This window comes from Chrysemys picta, chromosome 2, assembly GCF_011386835.1.
Source record: "Chrysemys picta bellii isolate R12L10 chromosome 2, ASM1138683v2, whole genome shotgun sequence".
Taxonomy (NCBI): Eukaryota; Metazoa; Chordata; order Testudines; family Emydidae; genus Chrysemys; species Chrysemys picta.
The window spans coordinates 33039291-33064188 of NC_088792.1; the positions used below are offsets into that span (position 1 = coordinate 33039291).

The 24898-nt window shown below is 43.6% G+C and overlaps 1 protein-coding gene across 17 annotated transcripts in view; it reads right to left on the reverse strand.

The window, feature by feature from the left end:
- Window positions 1–483: 483 nt before the first annotated feature.
- JCAD (junctional cadherin 5 associated) overlaps window positions 484–24898 on the reverse strand; it is an 88473-nt gene continuing 64058 nt past the window's right edge. For 6 of the 17 annotated variants that reach the window (XM_042858299.2, XM_042858314.2, XM_042858315.2 and 3 more), the window contains 3 exons: window positions 24137–24495; window positions 12266–16008; window positions 5922–10553 (listed from right to left, as the gene is read on the reverse strand). In XM_042858299.2, the coding sequence (XP_042714233.2) occupies window positions 10444–10553; window positions 12266–16008; window positions 24137–24435 (4152 nt within the window). In that variant the 5' untranslated portion in view covers window positions 24436–24495 and the 3' untranslated portion in view covers window positions 5922–10443. Of the gene's footprint in view, window positions 4910–4944; window positions 5902–5921; window positions 10554–11041; window positions 11202–12265; window positions 16009–22037; window positions 22220–24136; window positions 24496–24898 lie in introns of those variants that run through there. The other 11 variants (XM_042858330.2, XM_065582900.1, XM_042858333.2 and 8 more) reach the window with 8 other exon arrangements.

The following is a 24898-nucleotide window of genomic DNA, read 5'->3' on the forward strand; positions in this document are numbered from 1 at the left end:
TAAAGTGACAACAGGAGTGTCATGCCGTGCATTTGGATGTCAAATGCTCTTCTGATCTGGCAGCAGGTTACTCCCAGTTAGCCCAGGTGTAAATGACACGCTCCTAGGCAGTAAAGGCCCACCAGATTCACACACATGGGGAGAACAGATTCCAAAGCTACAGAATAAATATATGGTGCACAACCAAGGTGGCAGTGAGCTGAATTTAAAGTCTGTTACAAGCTATAATGCCATCCCCTAAGAAGTGGGCCAGCTTTGTGGTGCAGGAAGTAATTTTTCAGGGCACTTACTTTAATTACAAGGTGAATTCTCAATCCATAAGGACATAACATGACCATAGTTTAGTGGCTGCTACCATACTCCCCTGACAAATACCATGATGCTTTAAAGTTTCAGTAGTCCCACTATCTATCTCCAAGTGAAGGGAAACATCAGCTAACACACCCCATTCCTTCCAAGAACAAAAAAGCGAAGATCAGCATGTTCATGCAAAACCTTTATTTAGAGAATGTCTATTGACCAACAGCGCCACCTGACTTACATGGTAGCATGGAAACATAGTGTTTACATTGTGCAGAAAAATACAAAGAAGTCCTTAAAGACATTCATCCTGTGATATTATACAAATATTTTTGTAGTTGCTTACCCCTGTTTCCTCCCTTTATCCCTCTGAATCCCCTCTTGGCCTATCTAGAGCAATGGCAATGACTTATTGTTGGCAACGGAGATGACCCACATGTTGAAGCTCTCTCTAGAAATACTTCCCGTTTTACGTAAAGACCCACACATGCACACTGATGCATATTGTCTATATTTTACATCTTCTTGTTTTCTGCCCAGTTTAGGAATTACTTGTGGGATGTTTCTGGTTATTTTTTCAACCAGTCGAGAGTTGGACAGCTAGGCTTTCTACTGTCTAGGGTGGAATGTTCCTCATTTATTATATAATCTTTATGTTCCTGTGGTTTCCCCTGGATGGGAAATTTCATTTTTTTATTTCTTCTCTCTGCTCTGTGTTGGTCACTTCAGACTTTGTGTTCTTTCCCCCCCCTCCCTGCACTGTAGCACTGGGAGGCGTGTGCAAACATTTGGCAGCATGGGTGGTAGTGAGCATTGTGGATTTTGGTTTTAATAGGGACATCAGGATTCATCTTTTTCTATGTTTCAAACAATTTATTTTAAATAGTGATTAGGATAAACAGCTTTGATTTACTCCCACACTGAGGCTTCTGGTGAATATTTTCATGTGAGTTGGAAATAAGAGAATTAAATTGCAAATAATGTTTAGCATTTCAACCTCCCTAACAGTGTTCTAATGGCTTCAGCAATGTAGCCATTGTCTGTGGGTTTGCAGGCATGAGCCTGTAAACTCGCACCCTTTGGAGTAATCCCAATGAAATCATTGGGGCTCCTCGCGTGAGTAAAGCGTATGCCAATTAATAAGGGCTGCTATATCATGACCCTGGTGTCTATATAACCAAATTATGGAGAGCAGTTGAGCCCAACCTAGAAGAAACCAACTGTTGCAGAAACAATCAGTTTATGGACCATGATCCACAGACAATTTACCAATTTTCTCCATTCCATTTAACACAGCTTATGCTGCAGTTTAGCTCATGCCTCCACTTGCCTCTTTGGTCTAATGGGTCCCATCAAGGAAAGAGTCTGTTTCCAGTTATACCAGCTTACCCTGGGAGATCTGAGCTGCAGCAGCCAGCGTACAGTTGAAGGATCTTCCGCTATTCACAATTAGTAATGCAAAATAACTTTACCTTCTTCCTGCCCTCCACACTCACTCTCTTTCTCCCCTCCCCCTACACCTGGTATGGAGGAGTTCAGTCCTACTCCTAATGAAAGCGAAGGGTAGCAAAAGTTAAATTTCTATTCCCAGCATAAATGCCAGCACTAGAAACCCCTCAGTCAGCAGGCTGCATGTGCTTCCAAGGCAGCGGAACACTGACCATATATATTACCGTCAACTTATCACATTGAAGAAGCAAAAGCCTTTTTACTAAATTCAGATATTTATATATAAACAAGCCTGCCGGACTGGAGGTTTTCAGATAGGCACAAACTTGACACATTATTTGTATTACTTGTAAATTTTAAACAATCACTTTTTTTTCAAGGTTGGTTGGGTGCTGTAATGTATGAAGCACTGTACTTACCTCTAATGACTCTGCACTACTTGGAAGTCTCCCCACTGGATCTAAATTGAGGGAGCTTGGTGGCCCTGTATAGGATATGGGTGTCTGACTCACAGACTACCCCGCTGGTACAATCTACCTTGATCTTTGCTTTGAATGACCTGAGCTTGTGAAGGCTAAATTATGTATTTGTTACTCCTAGAAAGGTTGTTGCGAGTTAATTTAATGGCTGGGTGAGCCAATACATGGCTAGGCATTTCAATTGCCAAATTTCTTTGGCCATTAACAGACTTCAATTACTTCAAGGGGACCTAAGCACATACTTTCCTAAATCAAGGCCACACTCTCCTGTCCCTAACGCCTCCCCCGCGGCAAGGTCTGGAACCTGCGCTAGAAAAGTAGTGATTCTTTAAAGGAAAATGTAAACCACAAATTAACCCCAGTCCTGCAGAAGGATGGATCTGTGCGAGTGAGTGCTTAGGCCTGCAGACAATCCCATTGGCTTCCACAGAACAACATGTGGAAATAGAGGGTCTGCCCACTGCATAGGCTAGGAACCAGCGTGACTCCCCATTGTTTGTGGTTGGCAAGGGACTGAACAATACAGAGAAGCCTGGAAAGGAGCTGCGGGAGCTCACTACTTACTCTTCTTCCCCTGACAGAAGAAAAGTGTCTGGGGACTTGGGGCTCTCACCTCCTTCCTGAAGGTGGAGTCATTGCACTGGCAGTGGCAATAACATGACCAGATTTAGAAAGGAGCATGGCGATGGGTAAGCCTTATGGATACAGATTGTTCACACGCAGAGCTGGAGAAAGTCTGCAAGATTCAGTTCAATAAATTATACAATCACATTTTCTTTGAATATGTAACAAACTTTTAAAAATTCCATGAAGTTCCTGTGTAACCGAATCATGTGTTACAGATAAGAAATTCTTGCTGCCAAAGCCTAGTATGTGTCTTTGGTCTGTTTTTGCCAACTCACAGACCACCCAAAAATTTATGTTTCAGGAATTTGAAATGTTTAAAAGATAAGGTGGTTCTACAAAACAAGAATGGCTAGTAACGAAGCCCTTGAAATTCATGGATAAATTGTCAAAAGAATGTCAGCAAACAACAACACTTTAAAAAAAACCACAGAAGTGGACATAAAGGCTTTAAAAACACATAAACATTGTGCAGGTTAATTCAGTATTAAATACAGCAGAATGTACAGGCCTTTTTATATACTCTTTAATTTTTGTTTAAAAAGCCATATATTTGAATGTCACAAAGAAGCAGTCCAAATCTATCCACCCCCTTCGTGATGCCCATTGGCTCCAAGGATGAATTTGACCCAGATTTATTTATTTTCATACACTAGCCTAATTCAAAACCAAACCGCATAAAAACGTTTAACAAACAAACCCAGGTACTTTATCAGAGCTGCTCACAGACACCGAGACGGGGCTCCAAACCCACTTTTTGGTAATTACAGTCAGTGGAATGTTATGGCAGCAATACCAGCACGGATGGTTCTCAGCTGTTTTCTCTAAAGAGTTGCTCCAAAAAGAACAATCCAACAGTTGAGTGGAAAATTGTAGAAATTAACCCTGTACTCCACACACATACATATACACTGATTGTTCTTTTCACAACAAAAGAAAGTGGCAGTACTGGATATGAGGCCATATGGAACGTGCATTAAGATACATAAGTGATTCCTCCTTGGTCTGTCTTCAGTCAAAAGAATTATTCTTCTTAAAATATAATAATAATAATAATAATACTTCTTTATACTGGCCACTTAACAATTGTTTACATCGTAGAAAAATAGACAGTATTCTGTAACAAGAAATATAGTTAACTTTGTTAAAATGGGCTATTTTAAACCAGCAATTATTGTGTCATATAAAGAATTTCTAAACAGCAAAACACAAATAGATAATACTGAGTGCAAAACAGCCAGTGGTATTGTTTGCATTGGTTCAAAACATTTAGTTGCCAGCTACTGTAATTACATGTTCTGTACACTCTATTACAAAAGTCTTGATCTTTTAGGAGCTTTGGGGAGTTTGCTTTTATTTTCTCTACATGTGGCAAATAAGTATTTAATCAAAATGAATTCAAACTGTGGAAGTCCAAACTGATTTCACAATAAATCAATATTCATTCGCCTTGTCTTGCATTCATTCCAAAGCATCCCTCCCACCCCCCTCCACACACACACACACACACACACACACACACACACACACACACACACACAGTGCAGCAGCACTCATGACTCATGTCTTATGGCCAAAGATTCCTCAACTTATGCAGAGTTTGGGCTTTAGAGATTCAGAAGTTTAGCTTATAAATTCACATTCCTTTAAAATCATTTGACTAATCTCCTGTGTTTAAATGTACACAGAAGAATAAGCTCCAAAGCCTAGTCTCATTGAATTTACCATCCCAGCTGAAGACTGTTAAACATCGTTTAGATAAAACCTCTTTGCCAAGTATAGGCATTAAGTCTTAATGCTACAAAAAACAGATGGTATCCAAGTAAGAGTCAGAGTTTTCTGTGATCTCCACAAAGCAGATATGTGTGAATAACTAATTTCCTACTGGCAGTGGTAAAGGCTTTATCAGAATATCATAAAACACCACAAATGGAGGCAATTTCCAAGTGTTAAAACACAGAGCAAAATCAGCAAAACATTCTTAGGAGAGCAGACATCTCTAGATTCTCATCTGTGTTCAGCTCACACCCTTTCAACCCTGGAGGGATCGTACATATCTGAAAAATGCAAGACAGGAAAACCATGAGTGATGGGTTCTGAAATCTACTCAAGTTTAGTACATGCAGCTGGCAAGAGAAACAAGACACTGTTTTCTTAATTTAGAAGTACAGAAAAACCCGTGCAAACACACTATTCTTTTACAAAAAGTCAATTTAAAAATTGAATAATGAACTTGCAATTATTCTTTTTTTACACTGCGTGGGAGAATTCAGTGCTGGTGCTGGACTGAGAGCCCTGGAGATGCAAGTTCTTGACTAGAGCCTGATTCCTGTCCCATTAGCCCTGATTCTGATCTCACTTACACTAGTGTGATTTGGGAGGAACTCTTCTGAAGTCAATGGAGCTACACCAGTGTAGAACTTGTGGAGATGAGATCAGGATCAGACCCACCAACTAGAAAAGGAGTTTGAATTGAGTGGGGCCAGGGCTTGGCCCCGAGGGTGTGTCTATACTGCAGCTGGGAGCGAACCTGCCATTCCAGGTGGACAGACTCCACTAGCAGGGCTCACACTAGCGCATTACATATAGTGGTATGAACATTGCTGCACCAGAGGTGGCTTGGGCTGGCCACCTGAACTTGGACCCAGTGTGACCTCGAGCTTGGGTGGGCCCAAGCCTCCTCCAGTGCCACAATGGCCACACTGCTATTTTTAGCCTGCTAGTGCGAGTTTGTCTGCCCCATCTGGGAGGCTCGCTCTGAACTACGGCACAGACATACCTTAATACTGCAGAGCAAAGTAGGGGCAGTGTACACCTCCCGGCAACGTGTCTCCACCCACACCCAGATGACCATTTTACAAGGTGGGGATACAGTTCGGTCTTCATTTTTCAGCACTCAATGTCTCCTGTACTCGGCAGAATAATTTATTTGCTTTAAACGCTGGTACTGCAAAGAGAGGCTGTGTTACATCACTGTGGCCCGGCTGAATTCCGCCAGCGTGCAAAACTCCAGGCCATGGTTTTCAGAGTTATTTTGTGCGGACAGAGGCTAGACAAAAGATGTGATTATTATTAAAGAAAATCAACCCTATGCTTTGGTGAATGCAACAAGTAAACAAATAGCATCGTCACCAGATTATACCCATTTTTCTAGCTAAAAATACACAAAAGCTGGTCTATTATATTTTCAATGGGTTTCAAACTGAAGTTCTTACTCAGGTTCTGATCACGTAAGGGCTTGTCTACACTGCGACATTGTCGCCAAAACTTTTGTCTTTCGCCGGGGGGCTTTTTTAAGTACCCGCCAAAGACAAAAGTTTTGCCGACGCAAGCAATAGTGTGAACGTGGCTTTGTCAGCAGGAGCGCTCGCCTGCTGACAAAGCTTATGCCGCTCGCGGGGCAGGAAGTATTTTGCCAACAAAATACAGACAGAGAGTTCACACACGCTGACTTTTAGCAATAAGGCTGTGTGCCTTGTCGCTAAAAGCTGCGTAGTGTAGACAAGCCCTTTTACATGCAAGCAAATATCTGCATCCTCCCATGCATATCAGCTTGCAGTCCTGGGGTGGGACTGCACTGAAAGTCAGTGGGATGTGTGCATCTAAATCACTTAGGTCCTTGAAAACCACACCCATAGTCTGTGGTCGTGTAACTCCCCCACTGCAGTGCCTGATCCCACAAACACTGGTGCATGTGAGTAACTTTACTCATGTGTGTACAGGAATGACTATGCAGATTTGATCCTGCAAGCACTTGTGCATATGAGTAAGGTCTAAATCAATGGAAAGTTTTCCCAAGTAAGAACTTCTGGATTTGACCCCATGTAAAGATTATAAGAATAAACATTTGTTGCAGCTGACAGATTGGTGTCGTATGATTTTGTCTCCTCTCTTGCCACTCTCTTCCTCCCTCCCTGCAGTATTTACAGGGCAATCAATAAAGGAAACCTTGTCAGCAACTGATATATTTTAGAAAATGTGTCATTCACCTTCTTCTGACAGTGTCCAAACGTTTTTATTAACAGACAACATGGATCAAAGTCAATAGACGAATACTGTTAGAACTGCTGTAGTCTAACAGACATTGATGCATGCATCTAAGCCCTACGGATCAATTGTGTGGGAAGAACCCGCAAGGTATGGGCACTTTTTCCCCATGTAATTTTTTTCACCATTTATATACACCTAGCCTTTTGGTTGGTAGGAACTACGCTTTGTAGGAGGAGATTAAGATAAAACTAGAAAGGAATTCACGTTCTTGAATCATGGCTCTCCCTTAAGGCCAGAGGTGCTGAACACTTGCTACTCCCATCAACTCCCAAGAGAGCTGCAAGTGCGCAGGCCTGCGAAAATCAGAGCACAGAATGGTGGAAGCTCCCCCAGCTGGAACACTATTTATTCTCTGAAAAGTTACTCACACTTTCAGCCATCTGAACTGAAGCCAAATGAATTAGGGCAAGATTCTGCCTGGTGCATGAAGAGGCAGCAAAAGGACTGGGTTGTGGCTGGACCCTCCAGGGAGAATTCTGGCTTTGTCATAGAGCTGGCAGGCAGGCTGGGGGAGTAGATGCTAGAGTAGTAGGTCTGCTACCCTGGGATGGTGCAGCATGTTCCCCCTCAGCACCCAGCCAGTGCAGTGCATGGGACTGTTTTACTCTGCTCACAGACAGCTAACAACCATGCAGGGCATTAACAGGGAACAGGCACTTCACTTCCCAGTGGAATCCTGGCTGGTCCCTGTCCAGAGCTTCTTCCACCCTCCCCATTGTAAACCTATGCAGGAATTGAACAGACTGTGGTCCTTGAGTTGTAGATTTGTAAATGTCCAAATTTTCATCGAATTTGGGTGCAGACTATCACTGTCTTGCTTTCTCCGCTTCTAGGAGCCTATTCATGCATGACAGAGACTGAAGTGCCCAACAGGCTCTGAGCACACTCAACCAAATTCACGGTTGTGGGTGGGGTTACACCAGGGATGAAATGAGCTGGTTGAATGTTTTATTTCATGAGACAAGCTCATGTAATTTAAACCAGTTCGTACTATTGCCCTCCTGCTTACTACTTAGGAATACACTGCACTTCAATAGCCCTGTAGCGGGGTGGACACGGACACCTGCACCTGCCCCTAGAGGTTGAAAAAGCCCTGCAGAGGGCTGGGGCAGGGCAAGGTAAAACCCTGGCTGATTGGGGGAAGTGGCTGCAGCTGGGCCACACCTTAATCAGAGCCCAGATGGCCTGTATAAAGAGGCTGGGAGCCAGGAACTCAAGAGTCTCTCTCTGCCTTCAGAGAGAGAGAAGGGCCTGGCTGCAGTGGAGCAGGGCTGGGGAAAGGCTAAGGAGCTGGGGAGCTCCAGCCTGGATAGCCCCAGGCTGTGGCCTGGTAATAGGCCAAGGGGTACTGGGGGTTGCAGAGGGCAGCCCGGAGCTAGGGCAAGGCAGCAGGTCCAAACCCAACCTTGCCGATGATGAGTGGCCTATGCTGCAGTCTGCCCCAGAGAGTGGGAGCTAGATGGGAACTGGCAGTGGCCTTATCGTGAGGTGAGGTGGGGTTAGTGGGTGGGGGTTCCCCTGGGAGGGGAGACCTAGCATGTGTGGGTATTGCCAGGGGGCATCACCCAGAGCAAGGGGCACCGGGGTCCTGGGAGGGACACGGGGCCAATGTAGAGGACAAGGTGGATCACTGCCCTGCAGAGGGTGCTCCTGAGGCTGGTGAGCTAATTCCCTGGACGACCAGCAGGAGGCGCCACAGGGGTGAGTCCAGACGTCTACAAGCCCCTTCCACCAGATGGATCTCAAAGCACTCACTGACCTTAGGGAATAAAGCGAGATCCCCCTTACTAGGTGGGTGACTAATTAGCACCAGCACTTCATGGAGGTTAAGCGACTTGCCCATGGCCACAGTGGCATTTCCACAGCCGAACAGGGACATAAGCCCAAGTCTCCTGCTTTCCAGCCCTGGCTTTTAACTCTGACTTTTCTTCCTCACATCTGACAACAAAAATCCAAAAAGTCCCCCAGCCCACATCCCCTCAGTTAGATAGCTCATTAGCTTACTGTACAAGACAGCTAATTAGCAAAATCAACATACTAAGGAGGAAATCCTTGTCCCACTTCAGTCACTGGTAAAGAAGTGAGGTTTTTACTCACGAAAGCTTATGCCCAAATAAATCTGTTAGTCTTTAAGGTGCCACCAGACTCCTTGTTGTTTTTGTAGATACAGACTAACACGGCTACCCCCTGATACTAGTCACTGGTAAAACTCCCACCGACATCAATGAGACTGGTAACTTACCCAAATGCTTGCAGCCCAGTAATTACAATTGGCCCTAAAACCACTGTGTGGGGGTGGGGGCTGGGAGGGATGGAAAGGCGGGGATATGGGTGCACACTGGACAATGGAATAAAAGCTTGGAAAGGTAAAAGATTTCCATTTCAAGGTTCCAAGATAATTATTATAAACAGTTGGGAGGAATTGGTTTTTTTTTTTTTTGAATTGTGTGAAATACTTTTACAGTGTCCTTTGAAAGACAACGGCATTGGTTTATTCCCATTCATTCAAAATACAGTGAAACCTGGCTTAAGTATGCACTCAAAAACCAAAATCAGCAGCTTAAGAAGTGATCTTTAATAATGATGGAGCAGAAATGGACTCGTGTGTTTGGGAAGACATTAGGGTGGTCTCTTACAATGATAATTTGCATAATAAGGGGTTGTCTCTTGTACAGTGTTTCATTTTAACTCCAACTCCCTCATTTAAAAATAACTGGTGCGTTTGACAAGTTATTGTATAAAAATAGCAAAACAAGGCTTTGGATGAGAATCTCTGTTTGGTGACTCCTCTAGCCTCTGTGATTGACCTGGTCTGAAACTATGATAGACATCAGTCTTTTCCAGTCCACGCTGCATGGCACTTTGGCTCTTTTCTATAAAACTCTACTGGATACTTAGTGAGTCCTTACACCACCTCCCCATTCCAGTCTACCCTCTTACTAGACATACAGTAGAACCTCAGAGTTAGGAACTGAGCGGTGAGCCACACCCCTCATTTGGAACCGGAAGTACACAATTAGGCAGCAACAGAGACAAAAAAAAAAAAAAAAAAAAAGGAAAAGTTTAAAAAAGGTTTGACAAGATAAGGAAACTGTTTCCGTGCTTGTTTCATTTAAATTAAGATGGTTAAAAGCAGCATTTTTCTTCTGCATAGTAATGTTTCAAAGCTGTATTAAGTCAATGTTCAGTTGTAAACTTTTGAACGAACAACCAGAACATTTTGTTCAGAGTTGGGTACAACCTTCATTCCCGAGGTGTTTGTAACTCTGAGGTTGTACTGTAAGCCATCATGGGACTTGGGTGGTGTGGAATAGTAGAGAAGGCAAAGCGTGAAGCCTCTACAAAACTTAGTTTTATACTCCAGACTACACCTCAGAGGCCAAGACTTGAGATTTTTCAGTGTCACTTGTCTCCATATTTGGGCGTGAACAAGTTAGTGTTTTGAGGATGGGAGGATGCTGGTGGAGGCGATTCCTTCCCAACCCCTGAGCACTATGCCCTGTAGTATAAGACTTGATTAAGAGGAAATGAAGATCAAATTCTATCCAGTTGTGGGAAATGTTGTTACAGCTGCAAAGGAGCAAAATTCCTCTCTGTGCTCTGAGGTGGCATTGTCCCCACCAAGGAAGGCTGTACCTAGATGGGAACAAACTGTACAATTCAGCAATAGGGGTCAATTCAGCTCTGATTTACTCTGGCATAAACCAGGGCACTTAGATTGTAAGCTCTTTGGGACAGGGGCTTGGTTTTTTTGTTCTATGATTGGACAGTGCCTAGCACAATGGGGTCCTGGGAAACCACTGGGGCTCTGAGGCATTATAGTAATATAAATAAATCAATAAATCACGTCTGAATTGATACATCCCTGTAGCAGTGTACACTAGAAGGGCTTCTAGGGAGGCTCAGCTGCTGCTCTCCTGCCCAGCAGAAAATCTCAAGGGAGGAAGACACAGGAAACCACTATGAGGCACAGCAGGCCTGGCTAGTGCAGGGAAGTTGAATTTGCCTACACCGTGAGTCTGGAGTGTACAGTATAGTTCAATGGGGAAGGAGAATCTGAGATGGAGGGGGCATGAAATGAAACAAAGACTAAGGCCTGAACGGTAGGAGCTGGGGGTGGGGGGGATTCTGATGCTTACCTAGAATTAGGGTGACCAGATGTCCCGATTTTATAGGGACAGTCGTGATTTTTGGGTCTTTTTCTTATATAGGCTCCTATTACTCCGCACCCCCTGTCCCGATTTTTCACACTTGCTGTCTGGTCACCCTACTTAGAATTCATGCAGTTCACTCCTGGGTCTGGGGTGGGAACAAATAAAATCCCTTTAAAGTACGGTTAAGTTAATCTCCATCTCCCTACACTGGAGAATTTTACATAGATTTATACTGACTGGGTTAAATAAGAAGTGTTTGTGAATTTCAAGGTGGGTTTTCAGCTATTAGAGAGGAAGTGGGGAAAACAAAAGAAACATTAGGTATTGGGTTATCAACCTGCCTACCAAGTACCATGCATTTATTCTTTCCAACCAATTTAAAGTCTCTGAACAGGTGGCATGCCTGACTTTATATAGAGCTATTGCTACACTTCTCAAGGGTACCCATTAATTTAATTAGCACCTCACTATGTTCAAAAGACCATATGTGAGAGTTGATCAATTCATAAGTTAACTTGGAGTTACTTAAGAAGCAGACAAGACTACCCTTGACCCAAGGAGCAGAGGACTCCAAAGCATATGCTGAAAGATTCAGCCTCATGTTTTCTCTGGGGATATCAGTTATCTGAAACATTTTGTATAATGTCTCATGAATATTATCTCGAATTTCTACCCTGAACATTTAACCCTTTCCCTGTGGCTTCAGATTAGAATATAGCAGGTTTATAAGTCTGTTTTTTATTTCTTCTCAGTCCTGATGTGTGTTCCTATCTATTGACTATAGAATAGGACTAGAATTGACTGAGAATGAAAACCTGGATATTCATGGAAAGGGTGGGATCATAATGTATGAGTGCAAAACCAGGGCAGGTATTGTGATATTTCTCTTTATTTTTGACATATTCAGTCTTCTGAAACAGTTAGGTAATGGGGAAAGTCCTACAACTTTATGAATTAACTTCAGTAATCAGAACCCAAGTGGCTGCAATAACTTAGAGGATAATGCTCACTGCAAGAAAACTACAATTCTTTATTAACAACTAATCTGTTTATAGCCTATTAAATTACTATACTAGCAGCTGTAGTATGTGGCAGGAGGTAAACAGGAAGATTATTTCTTTTGAGGATACCACAGGGGGGAGTAGATGTACATTCCCTGTTAAAACAGAGCCCAACTGAATCACAGATAATGGTAAAACTGGGCCTTACCTAAACAAAAATCTCGGTCAGCCTTCTTCTTGCCTATCGTAGTTACGTGTCCATTTTCATCGAGAGAGATAATGCGCTTGGAAACAGCACCTGTGTGCACCATTTTGCGAGAGAGTTCATTACCGCTGAGTGGCGCATAGCTTCCTCTCTCCTCTTGTACCCTTGGTGGTTTCTCCTCATCTACTTCCTCCCCTGAATCTGCACTCTTGATACTCAGACGTCGCATACGGGAAACTGAGTCAACCTCTTTCATTCTCACCAAACGATCCATGACTGTTCGGCTAGGGGGAGAGGCAAGTTTGCCTTGTAAGGTCTCAATCACCTTTGAGGTGCTTCTAACTCTCTTTTCCGAGCTTGGAATGATCACGTTTCTTTCAGCAATTTGATGCGTAACAGACTTGCAAGGCAGGTCTGGATCCTCATCTTGCCTGTTGAGACCCGCACGCTGTTCAAAACCTCGCTCAGTTACCAGAGTTTTAGATCTGGCTTCTAGGTCAGTGCTCTGGTATTCACCAGCCCAAAATGGGAAGTCTCTCTCGCCCACAAAGAGAGAACTTTCTGTCCAGCCACACTTTCGTCTGCCCTCATAAGAGCTGTCTTTTGTTTCTACTTTGTCACGTACTGTTCCCCCTACTGGTAATTCAGGATCCTGGACACTATTTGCAGGGCTGGTATATTGGTGGAGGCCAGTTCTGTCCCCAGGAATTAGAGACTCCACTGCTACCTCTATACCCAGAATCCTTGCAGCTCTTGCCTGCAGTGATTCATTTTGGGGGATCCCCATTGCATTTGCATTAGAAGAAAAATCAGAGTTGTTAGCACCTGGTTCAGGGTCAATATCCAGTCCCACAGACCTCAAATCTGGCTCAGAATGACCTTGATTTCTATTAGTTAAAGACAATCTTACTATAGATCCTCTCTCTAAAAGTGTATCACTCCTGGGAGTTGCGCTTTTGTTCTGTTTTACAAAATCTAACATATTAGCTATGTAATTTCTATCTTCTTTTGTCTCCTTTAAGTCTGCATGACTGAATGGATTACTCTGATTTGCATTACTTGGACTACTGGACAAAACTCTATTGACTGGGCCTGAACTTGCTCGCTGTTTGTTTGTTCTGTTCTTGGCTTCCTGGTTTCTTGTTTCTGTTATCACACTTCCACCTGCTGGCTTGATTAAACTACCGCGCTCTTTTGCATTCAAGGAGCTTTGTGATCCAACACAGATATGTGGATCATCAGACTTAAGCTCTGTACTCCAACTTTCAGACTTACTTTTAACTCTTCCTTGTTTAAATATAGGAACTTCTGGTACCACAGTTTTTAGCTGCTTACAAGGCCTGAGTTCCTGGGTTGATTCATCAGTTCTGGAGGTCCCTATCTTTGTAGGAACACAGCCCTGCTTTGCTCCCTCACTCTCCATGCCATCTTCACTACTAGTGCTTTCTTCCTGTTCTTGGAGCTCTTTGTTAAAACTTTCTAACTCACTTATTGCATCCCAGGGACGGCGACCAACAGGTTTCAAAAGAAACTGACCAAATAGTTCTTTACTCTTGCAGGGAGCACTTGCTTCACCCTTGACCACATCACCCCTGGGAATTGTGCCAGTTTCCCTTTCCTGGGTGGGCATGGCTGTGCAGGACCCATAAGGCTGGCTCTGGTATGCCTTTGGTGAATGTACCTGAATTACGGAGGTGGCAGTCCTTGAAAATGCACTATTGCTGGATGGATTGAGGTTCATCTGACCTTTCATATTGTATGTATTCTGCCTACATTTTCTGTCATCGGGGGATAAACCTGCCTCTTCTGACCCAACCAAAGATGCTGTACAGGCTAAGAATTTTGGAGCCATCAGTTTATTATTTGGTTCACCAGGTTTTATACCATGGAAAAATTGTGAGCTTTTAGGGTCTTCAGTGAAACAGGTCTGTGTTTGCTGGTCTTTGTACTGATCACCTGGCCAAGAGCCAGAGTATTTGAGTTCCCTGTGTTTTGTAGGCTGAGTAAATCTGAGGTCATTCATTTGTTTGAACTCCTCTGGTTTCCATAGCTCTTGTTTTTGTAACTCAGTTTTATTGGTCATGCTTCCTGTGAGAGCTTGTAACTCCAAGTCGGTGGAAGACATACTTAAAAGACTTTGTTCTTGCAAAGCTCCACTGTTATCAAATTCATTCTTCTTATCAGGGCTCTGTGTTAAGTTATTGTTCCTATCAGTATCTGGCAGACCTGATTCAGATTTAACTGGGATGGACACCAAACAAAATATAGTTTCATTCATTTTTTTCTTTGAACTCTTTTTGCTCTGCATCCCAGTTCCAGGTTCAAACTTTTTTACTCTAGTAACAGTCTCACAGGTGCTATCCATATGTGGGTTTCTTACAGAAAGGTTGCCCTTTGTGTACTCCTGATTAGTTTCATTTTCAGGGGGGTGATTATCTGTGTCACCACTGTCTCTTTGGTCAGGCAGGGCCCAGTTTTCCTGATGTCCGTTGGATGCTGCCAACCACCTGTTGCAATGCGTGGTGCTGTCAGGAGTTCTCTCACCCTTTACAGTATTTAGTAAGTTTGATGGATCCAAAAAGGCACTATTGTATTGTAGTTCGATAGTTCTCTCCTGCAAAGCAGTAGGATTGGTCCTACATGTATTTTCAGTGTGTTTAGTGTTGTTCTGGAGGCTCTCGGGATGTGCTATTTTAATATGCCGTATTCGAGGATCATCAAAAGGAATATACTGAATGGAATTCAGGTAGTCATCAGTGTGCCTGGAATGGCTTTGTTTTTCATGAGGAAGGTGGTCATCTTTGCAGTGTTCACCCCCAGTTTCCAATGTGCTAGTGGAGGGTCGATGGCTGCTGAGGGTCCTCTCTACTGAATGCCGCTGACCATTGTCAAAGCACAAGTCATAGTTAGGCACTTCATTGAGGGAATGCTGATTCACACTTGGCTGAGGTGGGGACTTGTAAGATGGAGGTGGTATATAGACAGGGGGCTCTAAACCAGAGTCTGGAATGTAAGCGTCTTGCTTCGGCTCATTACCTTTGGCTAAATATGAAACGGGCTCATCTATTTGCTGGTGGTCCTGAAAGCCACTGGTTTCTACAGGTGCCCTCATCTGTCGGTGCAGTTCATAGGAAGGAGGTTTAAGGGGTCTGCCATACTTGGGCTTGGCCAGAGGAAGAAGGTGGCTTCCTGTTTCCCTGGGTTTTGTGAATTCTAAAGGCTGTCTGTTTTGGGGACCAGAGGATGCTTTAGTTCCACTTAGGAAATGATGATTATTCACCAGGGAGGGTATTTCCACACACTTCAGGGTCTCTGGTGAAAGAACTCTTGGCAATGATTGTGATTTCCCTTTGTTATGGGAGCTAAGTACACTGTCTCCCAGGCTCAATGAGTACAGATCTTGAAGCAGTTTCTCTCTATCACCATCAGACATTTGTCTTCCTAATTTTTTAGGTTGTTTCCAGCTTTCTGTTCTTAAACTTTGCCATTTGTAATCACCAGGCACTTTCCAGGTCTCCTGCAAGCCACTTCTTGTCACACTCTCTGTTCCTGCTCCTACCTCCAGCTGACTTTCTTTAGCATGTCTGTACACCTCATGGGGTGGTGCCAATCCTCTCATTTCAGAGTCTCCTTTGTCAGTGTAACCCAGTAATACGCTAAAGTCTTGTCCTCTTCTTCTCCAGTAGGCCAGATCTTTATCAGTCTTGGGCCCCGAAGACCATGCTAACAGATGTCTGTCATAAAACCTGCAAAAGAAATGCAGTGTCACAGGCAAGCTATAAAAATGCAGTCTCTTTCCTTTATGGGGAATTTTATTAGAGGGTCAAATGCTAAATTATGCCAATAGGGTTTCCACTCGCAGTTACTATAATTTATTCACAATCACAGGACATTAAAATCCTCTTAGTAATTAACATACACATTTTCTCACAAGCAAGGAAGGTGGCTAAGCTATATACACATGCATGTTAGCATGGCATTTTTTTGATTGGTATGCATAGCTGTTAGAAAACAATTTACACAATGTTGTATGCTGTGCAGATATGTAGAGTCCTATTGAATATATACTATAAAAAGTGAATTGACTATGCTAAACAAGGCTTTGAACCCTAATTTCTGCTCTGTTACATCAAAACCTATTGACTTCATCAGGGTTGTACAGGGGTAGCCAAGCATAATAGAATGACTCTAGATTTAAAAAGAGAACGCAGTAGGGGGAGTTTCTTAACGTAAATTCTGTAAGAAACAGGATTTTGCATTACAGCACAAGGGTTGAAAGAGAAGATGGTTCTGGTTAATTTGATCTTTTGCATTTGTATTAAGGAGTAAGTCTCTCTAGATGTTTCAAATATATCACCATTGTGGTATGAATCATTTTATGTGAATATAGTTCTAATGAGATTTTAACTATCAGGTTAATTTTTGTGTGTAACCTTTTAAATTTGTTTCTAGCAAAACACATCTGAAACATGAAAAAGGAAGGATAAAACAAAACACTTTAGTTATAGAACTTCAGATTTCTGAATTAAATCCAGCAGACAATATCAGATTCTTCCCATGTTTCGAGACATGGTGTGAAATACTTTACATACTATTCCAAAGGAAAATGGATGGCTTTCTGCATTAAAAGTTTATCTTTTAGTTATACTGTGGTTCTGCTGTTCTTGTAAATAAGGTGTCCAAAAATCTAACTGCCATTATTTTACTATGTAACTGCCACCAGCATAACACAAGAGAGAAAAATCAAAATTGACATAAATAGGACAAGAATGTAGCTGGAACCCAAGAAATTCCTTCCTCTTCCCCCACCCTGATATGTACAGTCTGCTCTTGGTTTCTGCCAAAAAACTAATAATCTTCTCACAAAAAAGGTTTAAATGGATAATAAAATTCAGAATTCTTAATGAAAATGTAGCAATCCACCTTCAAGAACACTCTTCAATAATTTTCTTTTACGTATGCAAACTTTATCCTATCAAGCAAAATGTCTAAAACAAATTAGGATAAAGACTATTTTTGTTTTAAGTCTGATGGATTAAAACCCATCGTCTGAACAAAAAGTTCCCCATATAAAATACAATTTGCTATCTGGATCCTGGTCAATATTAAAAGCCTGTATTAATCCATGGGCTATAATGGGACATCTCCTATATTGGAAATTTTACCACAGTTAGGGTGAAAACCACTCTATCTTTCAGAATGAGGGAGTCTGCAGCTGACTGTATGCTGTCAGCCTTTGGAGATTACCAAGGCCACCTCTGCTACCTTTGTTTTCTTATAATGCTGTTGTGTGGCTATTGACTGGAGAGACTGTGAGTGACTGGGTCTAGGGAACAGACAAGCTAGGCATTGTTCTGTGCAAGATCTGGTAAATGATATAAAATATATGGAGAGACCAATCGTACTAAACTATCCAAACACACCAAGTACAAAATCACAAGCAGTATTTATTCAAGACTATATAACATCAAAACCACTGGAGGGTCTTCTAGGCAGTAAATCAACACTGAGGTTTAGTGATCACTGTTATTGATGATGTATCAGTGAAATGCCCTGGCTATACGAAAGTAGTGTTTGTGAATAACGATTGGGAAAGTGTTACCTAGATTTCTAATGGGAATCCACCAGAAAACAAAAGAAGAGTCAGCCTTCAATGTACAAAATTATGTGAATGTTTCCCTAGTCATAATGCATGCCTCAGAGGAGAGAAAATCCTGCCTCATTAATAGCGAGAAGGTAACCACATTTTTTTTAACAGAAGTTGTTTAAACAATATTTTGTAGTTATAGTAACTAATGAAGTTCTAAACATGATGTAAAACACCATACTGAAGATCTACATTATGTCATCATAGCAACTAGAATGCAGAAAGCATGTTTAAAGAAAGGTAATGTTAGGGCTTTTCTAAACCTTGTAACTTATGTATATTAATGAGACAGAACATTATTCAGTTTATATCATGTGACTCATAGCAATTAGAGTCAGGAATGAGGGTAGTAGGGGCGTAGTATGGGGAAAAAAATTAAACTACTGGATTGAAATGTTGTTCATATTGTTATTTTGGGTAGAAGATAGAAATTTTAAAATCTTTCTCTCCAACGCCCCTGCCAATTTCTCTTGTTAGAAGAAAATAGTAGTACTGTAATAGAAAAGAAGGCCTGTGACCCTACTTTGAGTGAAACTTGAGGTGATTTCAGAAGCAGTACCACAGCTACCATGACAAGTAATAGCCTTGCACTAGTTCACATAGACTAGTATCCAGGATACTGTGGCCACATCCACAGCTGAGAATATAACTGAGAGAATGGAGAGAATGAATAAGAGGCACCTGTTGTGAAAGTTTTTGATATCTGGTAACATCACCGCTTACTGTGCAATTCTGCCCTACACTACTTGCAATATAACTGGTGATACTAAAGCAAAAAAGTTATACAGTACACCTGCCCTCTGTCAAATCAGCCCTGCTTACCGGGTCTTCAGTTGGGTGTCCAATCACTGAGGCACCAAAAACCACCAGACATTTTTGAAAATGTAGGCCACTATATTTAACAGGATAAATCAGTAATAAGGAAAGCTTGTTAGCCAATCCATTAAGAGCTGGAGAGTAGGGTCAGGAGACTTAGATTTTATTCTCCACTCTGCCAGTAGCTTGCAGGGTGGCCTGGTTCGAACCACTTAACCTCCCTGTGGCTCAGTTTCCTCATTTGTAAATTTGCGCTAATACCCAGCTTTGTAAAGCACTTTGAGATCTTTGGCTAGAGGTGCTGTGCAAGTTCTAAATATACCTTATTCAGGACCCAATCCTGCAAACACGTACTCCCTGGTGCTCTAGTGCTTAGTCCCATAAGCATGGGGGATCCAGGGGCGTATCATGTTGGATGGTGTTTACAGGATCATGACCTATGTGGTAAAAACTCTTTTCTAATATAGCTGTTCCTAAAGCTCAGGGGATCTCACACTGGGTGTCGGGACCCCTCCAGGGGTCATGAGATTCTTACATGGGGGGTCGTGAACTGTCAGCCTCCACCCCAAACCCCGCTTTGCTTCCCGCATTTATAATGGTGTTAAATAAATTAAAAATACTTTTAAATATATAAGGGGAGGTCACACTCAGGGGCTTGCTATGTGAAAGGGGTCACCAGTACAGAAGTTCGAGAATGACTGCTATAGCTAGTACACGTGTACTGTCATGCCCATTTGCTATCTCTCTATTTTAAAACACACACATTGGAAATATTCTGGATCAGAGTTTCTTTGATTACTTCCCTAGATGTGGTGTGAATTAGTTCTATCTGAAATTACACTGATGACAAACTTTTAAACACAATTTTGGAAATTTTTAAACAAAAGAGCAACTGTAGTAGTATTTGAACTCCGTGCCTTTGCCAACACTATCCACTAGGCTGCACAGTCTCTGGTCATCACCCATCAGAATTTACAAGTGTGACTTGGTTACACTAATAACAATCACTATGCAGTATCTGGTGTTCAAAACACTGTATGTTCATTAGTCCTCAACACAGCCTATGAACAATATTTTCATGGAGGAGGCCACAGGGCTTTAAATTCACCCCACAACTGTAGGAATTATGTAGTTTTGTACAGGTCTCCATAATCTACTATATCCCAGATTGGGGGCAATTCTGCTAATCACTAATCAGCAGAAATCCTAGAAATCTGTTCTCTGCGGAAAAACACGGAATCTTTAGTTTGTATATTTTGTGAAAAAATAAAAACATATATCAATCATTAATTAAACTTTATTGAAAATCCCAGTATCTCTGAAAGTATCGTGCGGGGCTGCCTGCCCGACCCCAGCTGCCTCGGAAAACTAAAGTTCAGCATTTCCTTTTAATTGTGGAAAAATGTGGATTTTTAAGTTGTTTTAAATCAGAGAATTTAGTTTTTAATCACGTAAAACTAGAATCCCTGCCAGTGGCGTAGCTAGGATAGGAAAATTGGGTAGGCCCTGAGTGTGCGGGCAATGACAGGGGGAGGGTGAAGGGGGAGGAGGAGGAGGGATGGAGAGCCCGCCTTCCCCCACGCCCTCAAGCTGGCCCTTACCACTCAGCGAGCAACAGAAGATAAGACCGCCCAGAGCACACAGGCTGAGAGGCGTGTCCATGGGGCGGATGGGGCTTGAGCTCCGCGCATCCCTCTCGCCCCCGGCTCGGTGTCTATCTGCCTGGGTTCCTTTCCAGCCAGCGCCATGTGCTGCTGCCCCAGTCTCCGGCCCCAGCACTAGCCCTGCCCAGACCCACCCCCACTAGGCACGCCCCCCGCTTGGGACAACTCACCCCCTCCCAGCCTGTGGATTTGGGGGGCTCTGGCCCCGATTTGGGTGGGCCTGGATGCTAAGTGGGTGAGCTGCAGCCCACCCAGGCCCACCCAAGGCTATGACCCTGATCCATGCTCAGGAGGAAAGAAGCAGCTTCCAAGCCTCACCACTATTGCTTCTACATCCACTGGTCCAATTGGTTAGGGGGGAACAACCATGTGACCCTAGTTCTACTGTTCATTTGCTGAAAATCAGGATGGGGAGAAGAGCTTCAAACCACCAGCTCCCCAGGAAAAGAGCGGTGGAAGCTCCCTAAAAGCGGAGGGCCACCGGTGCCCGAACCATGGCCCCACCCCTGCACCACCCCTTCCCCCAAGGCCCTGCATCTGTGCTACCTCTTCCCCCCAAAGTCCCCACCCCCGCTCACTACTCTCTGGCCCCTTGCCCCTCCCCCCCGTTGCTCATCCTTACGGCCAGTAAAGAGTGGGGCCATGGCCCCCAGCCCCAGGAGGAAACCCACTGCTTAACGGAGGCTTCTGGCTCCACCCCATCTCAGTTTTTCAGCCAGTGAAGCCAGCTGCTGCAGTCTGGGAGAGGAAAGGGTCATCTTTCCTTAACATTGTTTTAGGGCTCAAGGGAGGGAGTGCAAAGCATAGGCCCTGAAGGGGGTGGTGCGAAGCACGAGTAAGAGGAGCAAAGGCCTCATACGGGGGTGCAGAATAGAGGGCACACACAAAAAAAAAATCATTTCCAAAGCGGGAGATGGAGAAACAACCAGACACAAGAGAAGGCCGTTGCTTAATGACAGGATGGGGACTGTTTGAGTTTCCATCAGCAGCCAACCTAATTGGCTACCAATGTTAATTAGATCAGTAGCTGAAAGAAAAATAAACTCTGCCCTCTAGAGGTGCTTGAGTGTCCCCATTTGGAAGAGAGAGTGTCTGCAAGTTCATCCCCGCAACAAGTGATTGCCGCACAAGCTCTAATATTTCTCTCTGGATGCAAGAGAAATACATTGCAAGACAGAAAACATGGGAGTTTAAACAAAATGCGTTCCATAGACAATAACTGCTGGTGCTTGTAAGATTTCCTAGTAGGGCTGCTGTGTAGTAGGACTCGCTACATATAAAAAGAGAGGTACCTATTTTAATGTAAGGGCCACAACTATGGCAGTTCAGGCCCAATATTTGGGTCCCTATTTTAAGGGGCAAAAGGGAGCTCATTTTTAAAAAAATAAGATTTAATATTAAAACTACAGGGTAAGCAGAGAGGTTCTACTCCATTATTTCCCATTTCATAAGAGGTTAGGGAGGGACACACTGAGTGGACACCCAGTCCTGTTTTTTAACTCTACTCTTTTTAAAAGCTACCACAGCCAGTATGCCATATTTTCCCCATCCACACTAGCATTAAAAGACATCCCCCCTACATCTTGGCTATGGCAGACAAGCAAGCTAGTATTTCCTTGTAATGTTGATGTGCCCTTAATGTACTTACCCAGCTCCAAGTCCAACCATAGTTCTCCCTTCCACCTTCCATATGCTCTGTCCTTGTTTGCCATTTTTCCATCTCTAGTAATATATTACTTTGCTGCTGCTGACTAGTCTCTCCCCCTCCAACGGAGGGAAAGCCTGCTCTTAAAAGAACCTCTTCCACTGGCTCCCCAGCCTCATTCTTTAAAGACTGCCCCCCCCCCCCAAAAGGGACCAAATGAGCTTGGAACCACACTTAGACCAGAGATCTTTTTGAGCTCCCCGGCTGCCATACTGCTGCTGCACAGCTGTTGAATTTGCTCCTTTCAGTAATTCCAGCTGGGAAGAAAGAACACTTCTGTGCCCAGATCAACGGCTTACAGGTGACCTGCAAGGGGAGGAGATGTGGAGGAGAGAGGAGAAAAGCCTGGCAGCCCGAGGATGCAGCACTGCTGTGCTACTGAAGGCAGCACAGGTGACTTAGGCCAGCACTGGAGGAGAATGTCCCAAGACAAGATCCCCTTTGCTCACCCAGGACCTTAACACTTTCCAAACCCTTTGGACAGAGGAAGGTGGGGAGGAAACTGATCCTCTTTTTCTGATAACCACACAGTATATTTTGCTATGCTTTAAATACCTTCCCAGCCTCTTTTCTTTGCTCATTTTTAGCATACAAGCGGCTGCAAAAACTTGACCACTCCATACGCGTTCTAGACACAGTCCTTCCTGTCCATTTTATTCCAGTTCAAAAGTGCACACACTGTACACGACGGGAGGTGCAGTGGTGGAAGCACATTTTATGAAGTGGTGACAAGAGCTTCCACTGAGTTTGAGCTGCTTTAACAAGAACTTACTGACACCTTCTCATATTTACTCCATGAGAGCTGCCTAAAAATAAAGATTGTGACCCTCTTTGGTGAGGGAACTCCCCCAGAAGTAGCTGAATTCAGCTGGATACCCACCAGAGATCAACACACACATGAGAAATAAGGAGTTGGGTTCTGTTTTACAGTTATTCATTTTCATAAGCAAAATCTTGTGTGTTTTTCCTTTGAAACCCCTTCATTGAACATCCCATTTTAAACATTAAGAATTGCAAAGTTTCATTTGAACAGTTTGCCAGCCCTGGAGACTGGTGTCCTAATTGTCCTCAGAACAGGTGCACATGGGTGTTTTCCTGCCAATGTGACTCAGCCTAGAGCTGGAGAGCTCAATTCTCAGATTAGAGGGTAATTCAGTATAAAGCCTCCTCAAACTGCAGTCATTCTACTGAGACAGCCACCAAAGGAACTAATTACAAGCTTTATGTACTCATGTGCTCCGTAGGGGCACCTGAGTCCCATCAAGAGCACAGGGTGGGCAGTAGAGTTTTCCCATAGTGCACCATGTTCCTAGGGCTAGAATGTCGACACTGAGGAGTTCCTAGGCACTTTGGGATATGTTTGACTCAGGTCAGTGCATTGCAGTGTGCACTACAGATCCCTGGGTTCAAGCACAGGTCAGAAAATTATTAACCTAGGGTTAAAATGCCCAGGGTTCCTGACACAGGTCAGCTAACTTGAGTCCCACTAACCCTAGCTTTACACTGTAGACATAGGATATGTCTACACAGCAACTAGACACCCGAGGTTGGCCCAGGCCAGCTGACTCAGGCTTGCGGAGCTGTTTCATTGCTGTGCAGGGTGGCAGGGTCCCAGAGCTCAGGCTCCAGCCCTAGCCCAGAAGTCTACACAGCAATAAAACAGCCCCGCAGCCTGAGCCCCATGACCCAGAGTCAGCTGGCACAGGCCAGCCGTGGGTGTTGAGTTACTGTGCAGACATATCCTATGTGACCTGAGCTTCTCCTCCCCACCAGCAAGACCTTTTGTAAGGGGTGTTACTGATTCATTAAACTGCCCCCTCCCCTTTTCTCTGCTATTTTGATAAAGACTACACGCTACAAAAAGGTGTGTTAATGTTAGTGTGCTGCATGTAATATTTCAGTGCATTGCCAGGCACGGAAGCAAAGAAATGCTCACTTATCACAGGTAGAGGGTAAGTGGGGCTGAAGTCATGCTCAGTTGTCTGCCAGAATGAAAGGGAAGAGAGGAGAAAGCCAAGCCATGGCGTGACACAGACACTTACCCCCCTTCTGAAGTATGAAATGTGGACAAACCCCGGAGGTCTGGGTGGTAACCGGGACCAGCATGCCTCCCTTGGCTCCCATGACTGCCTTCACTGCTGCTCAAGTTGCCTTTTGCCAGTGGTTTCTTGTTGTAAATGTAGGCTCCAGAGTCTGTCTCAAACCCATTCAGCGTTCCCCGACTAGTTCTATTCTCTGTAATCTCAGGCTGGTATCCATCATTTCTGTTCTCGTATGAAGCAGAGGGATCTTTGGACAATTTGTATCCATGAGAAATCAGGAGGTCCTCCACACTGAACATGTTGTGCTGGTTTCACTCACTGCTGTGCCACGAGAAAGCTCTCTCCAGCAGAATCCATCACTGAAAGAGGGAACAGAAGGCTGCTCTAATAAGGAAAGACAACTTAACTCAATCTGCAGGCTACTGGATGCAGAGTTTCATTCTCTCGCCTCTACATAATAAAATACATAAGACTGAAGCGCATGCAGATGCTGATGAATCATGTGTTGACCTTCCCTAGATAATATACCTAAATTTGTTCAGCCAGGGAACAGATGCAGAGCTGCTGCTGCTGCGTCAGTCCATTTGAGTGAAGAATTTGGTGATGATTGCAGCTTTCAGATTTTGATAAAGCCTTGGGAAGCTTTGCACTGGAGATAAGCAAACCCTTGAGAAAGGCATTTTCTCCAAAAATGGTTTTTACTCTGATCAGGTGGAGCTGTGCTTTATGCTGGGAGGGGGGTTAGATTGCAGGGCAGCACAG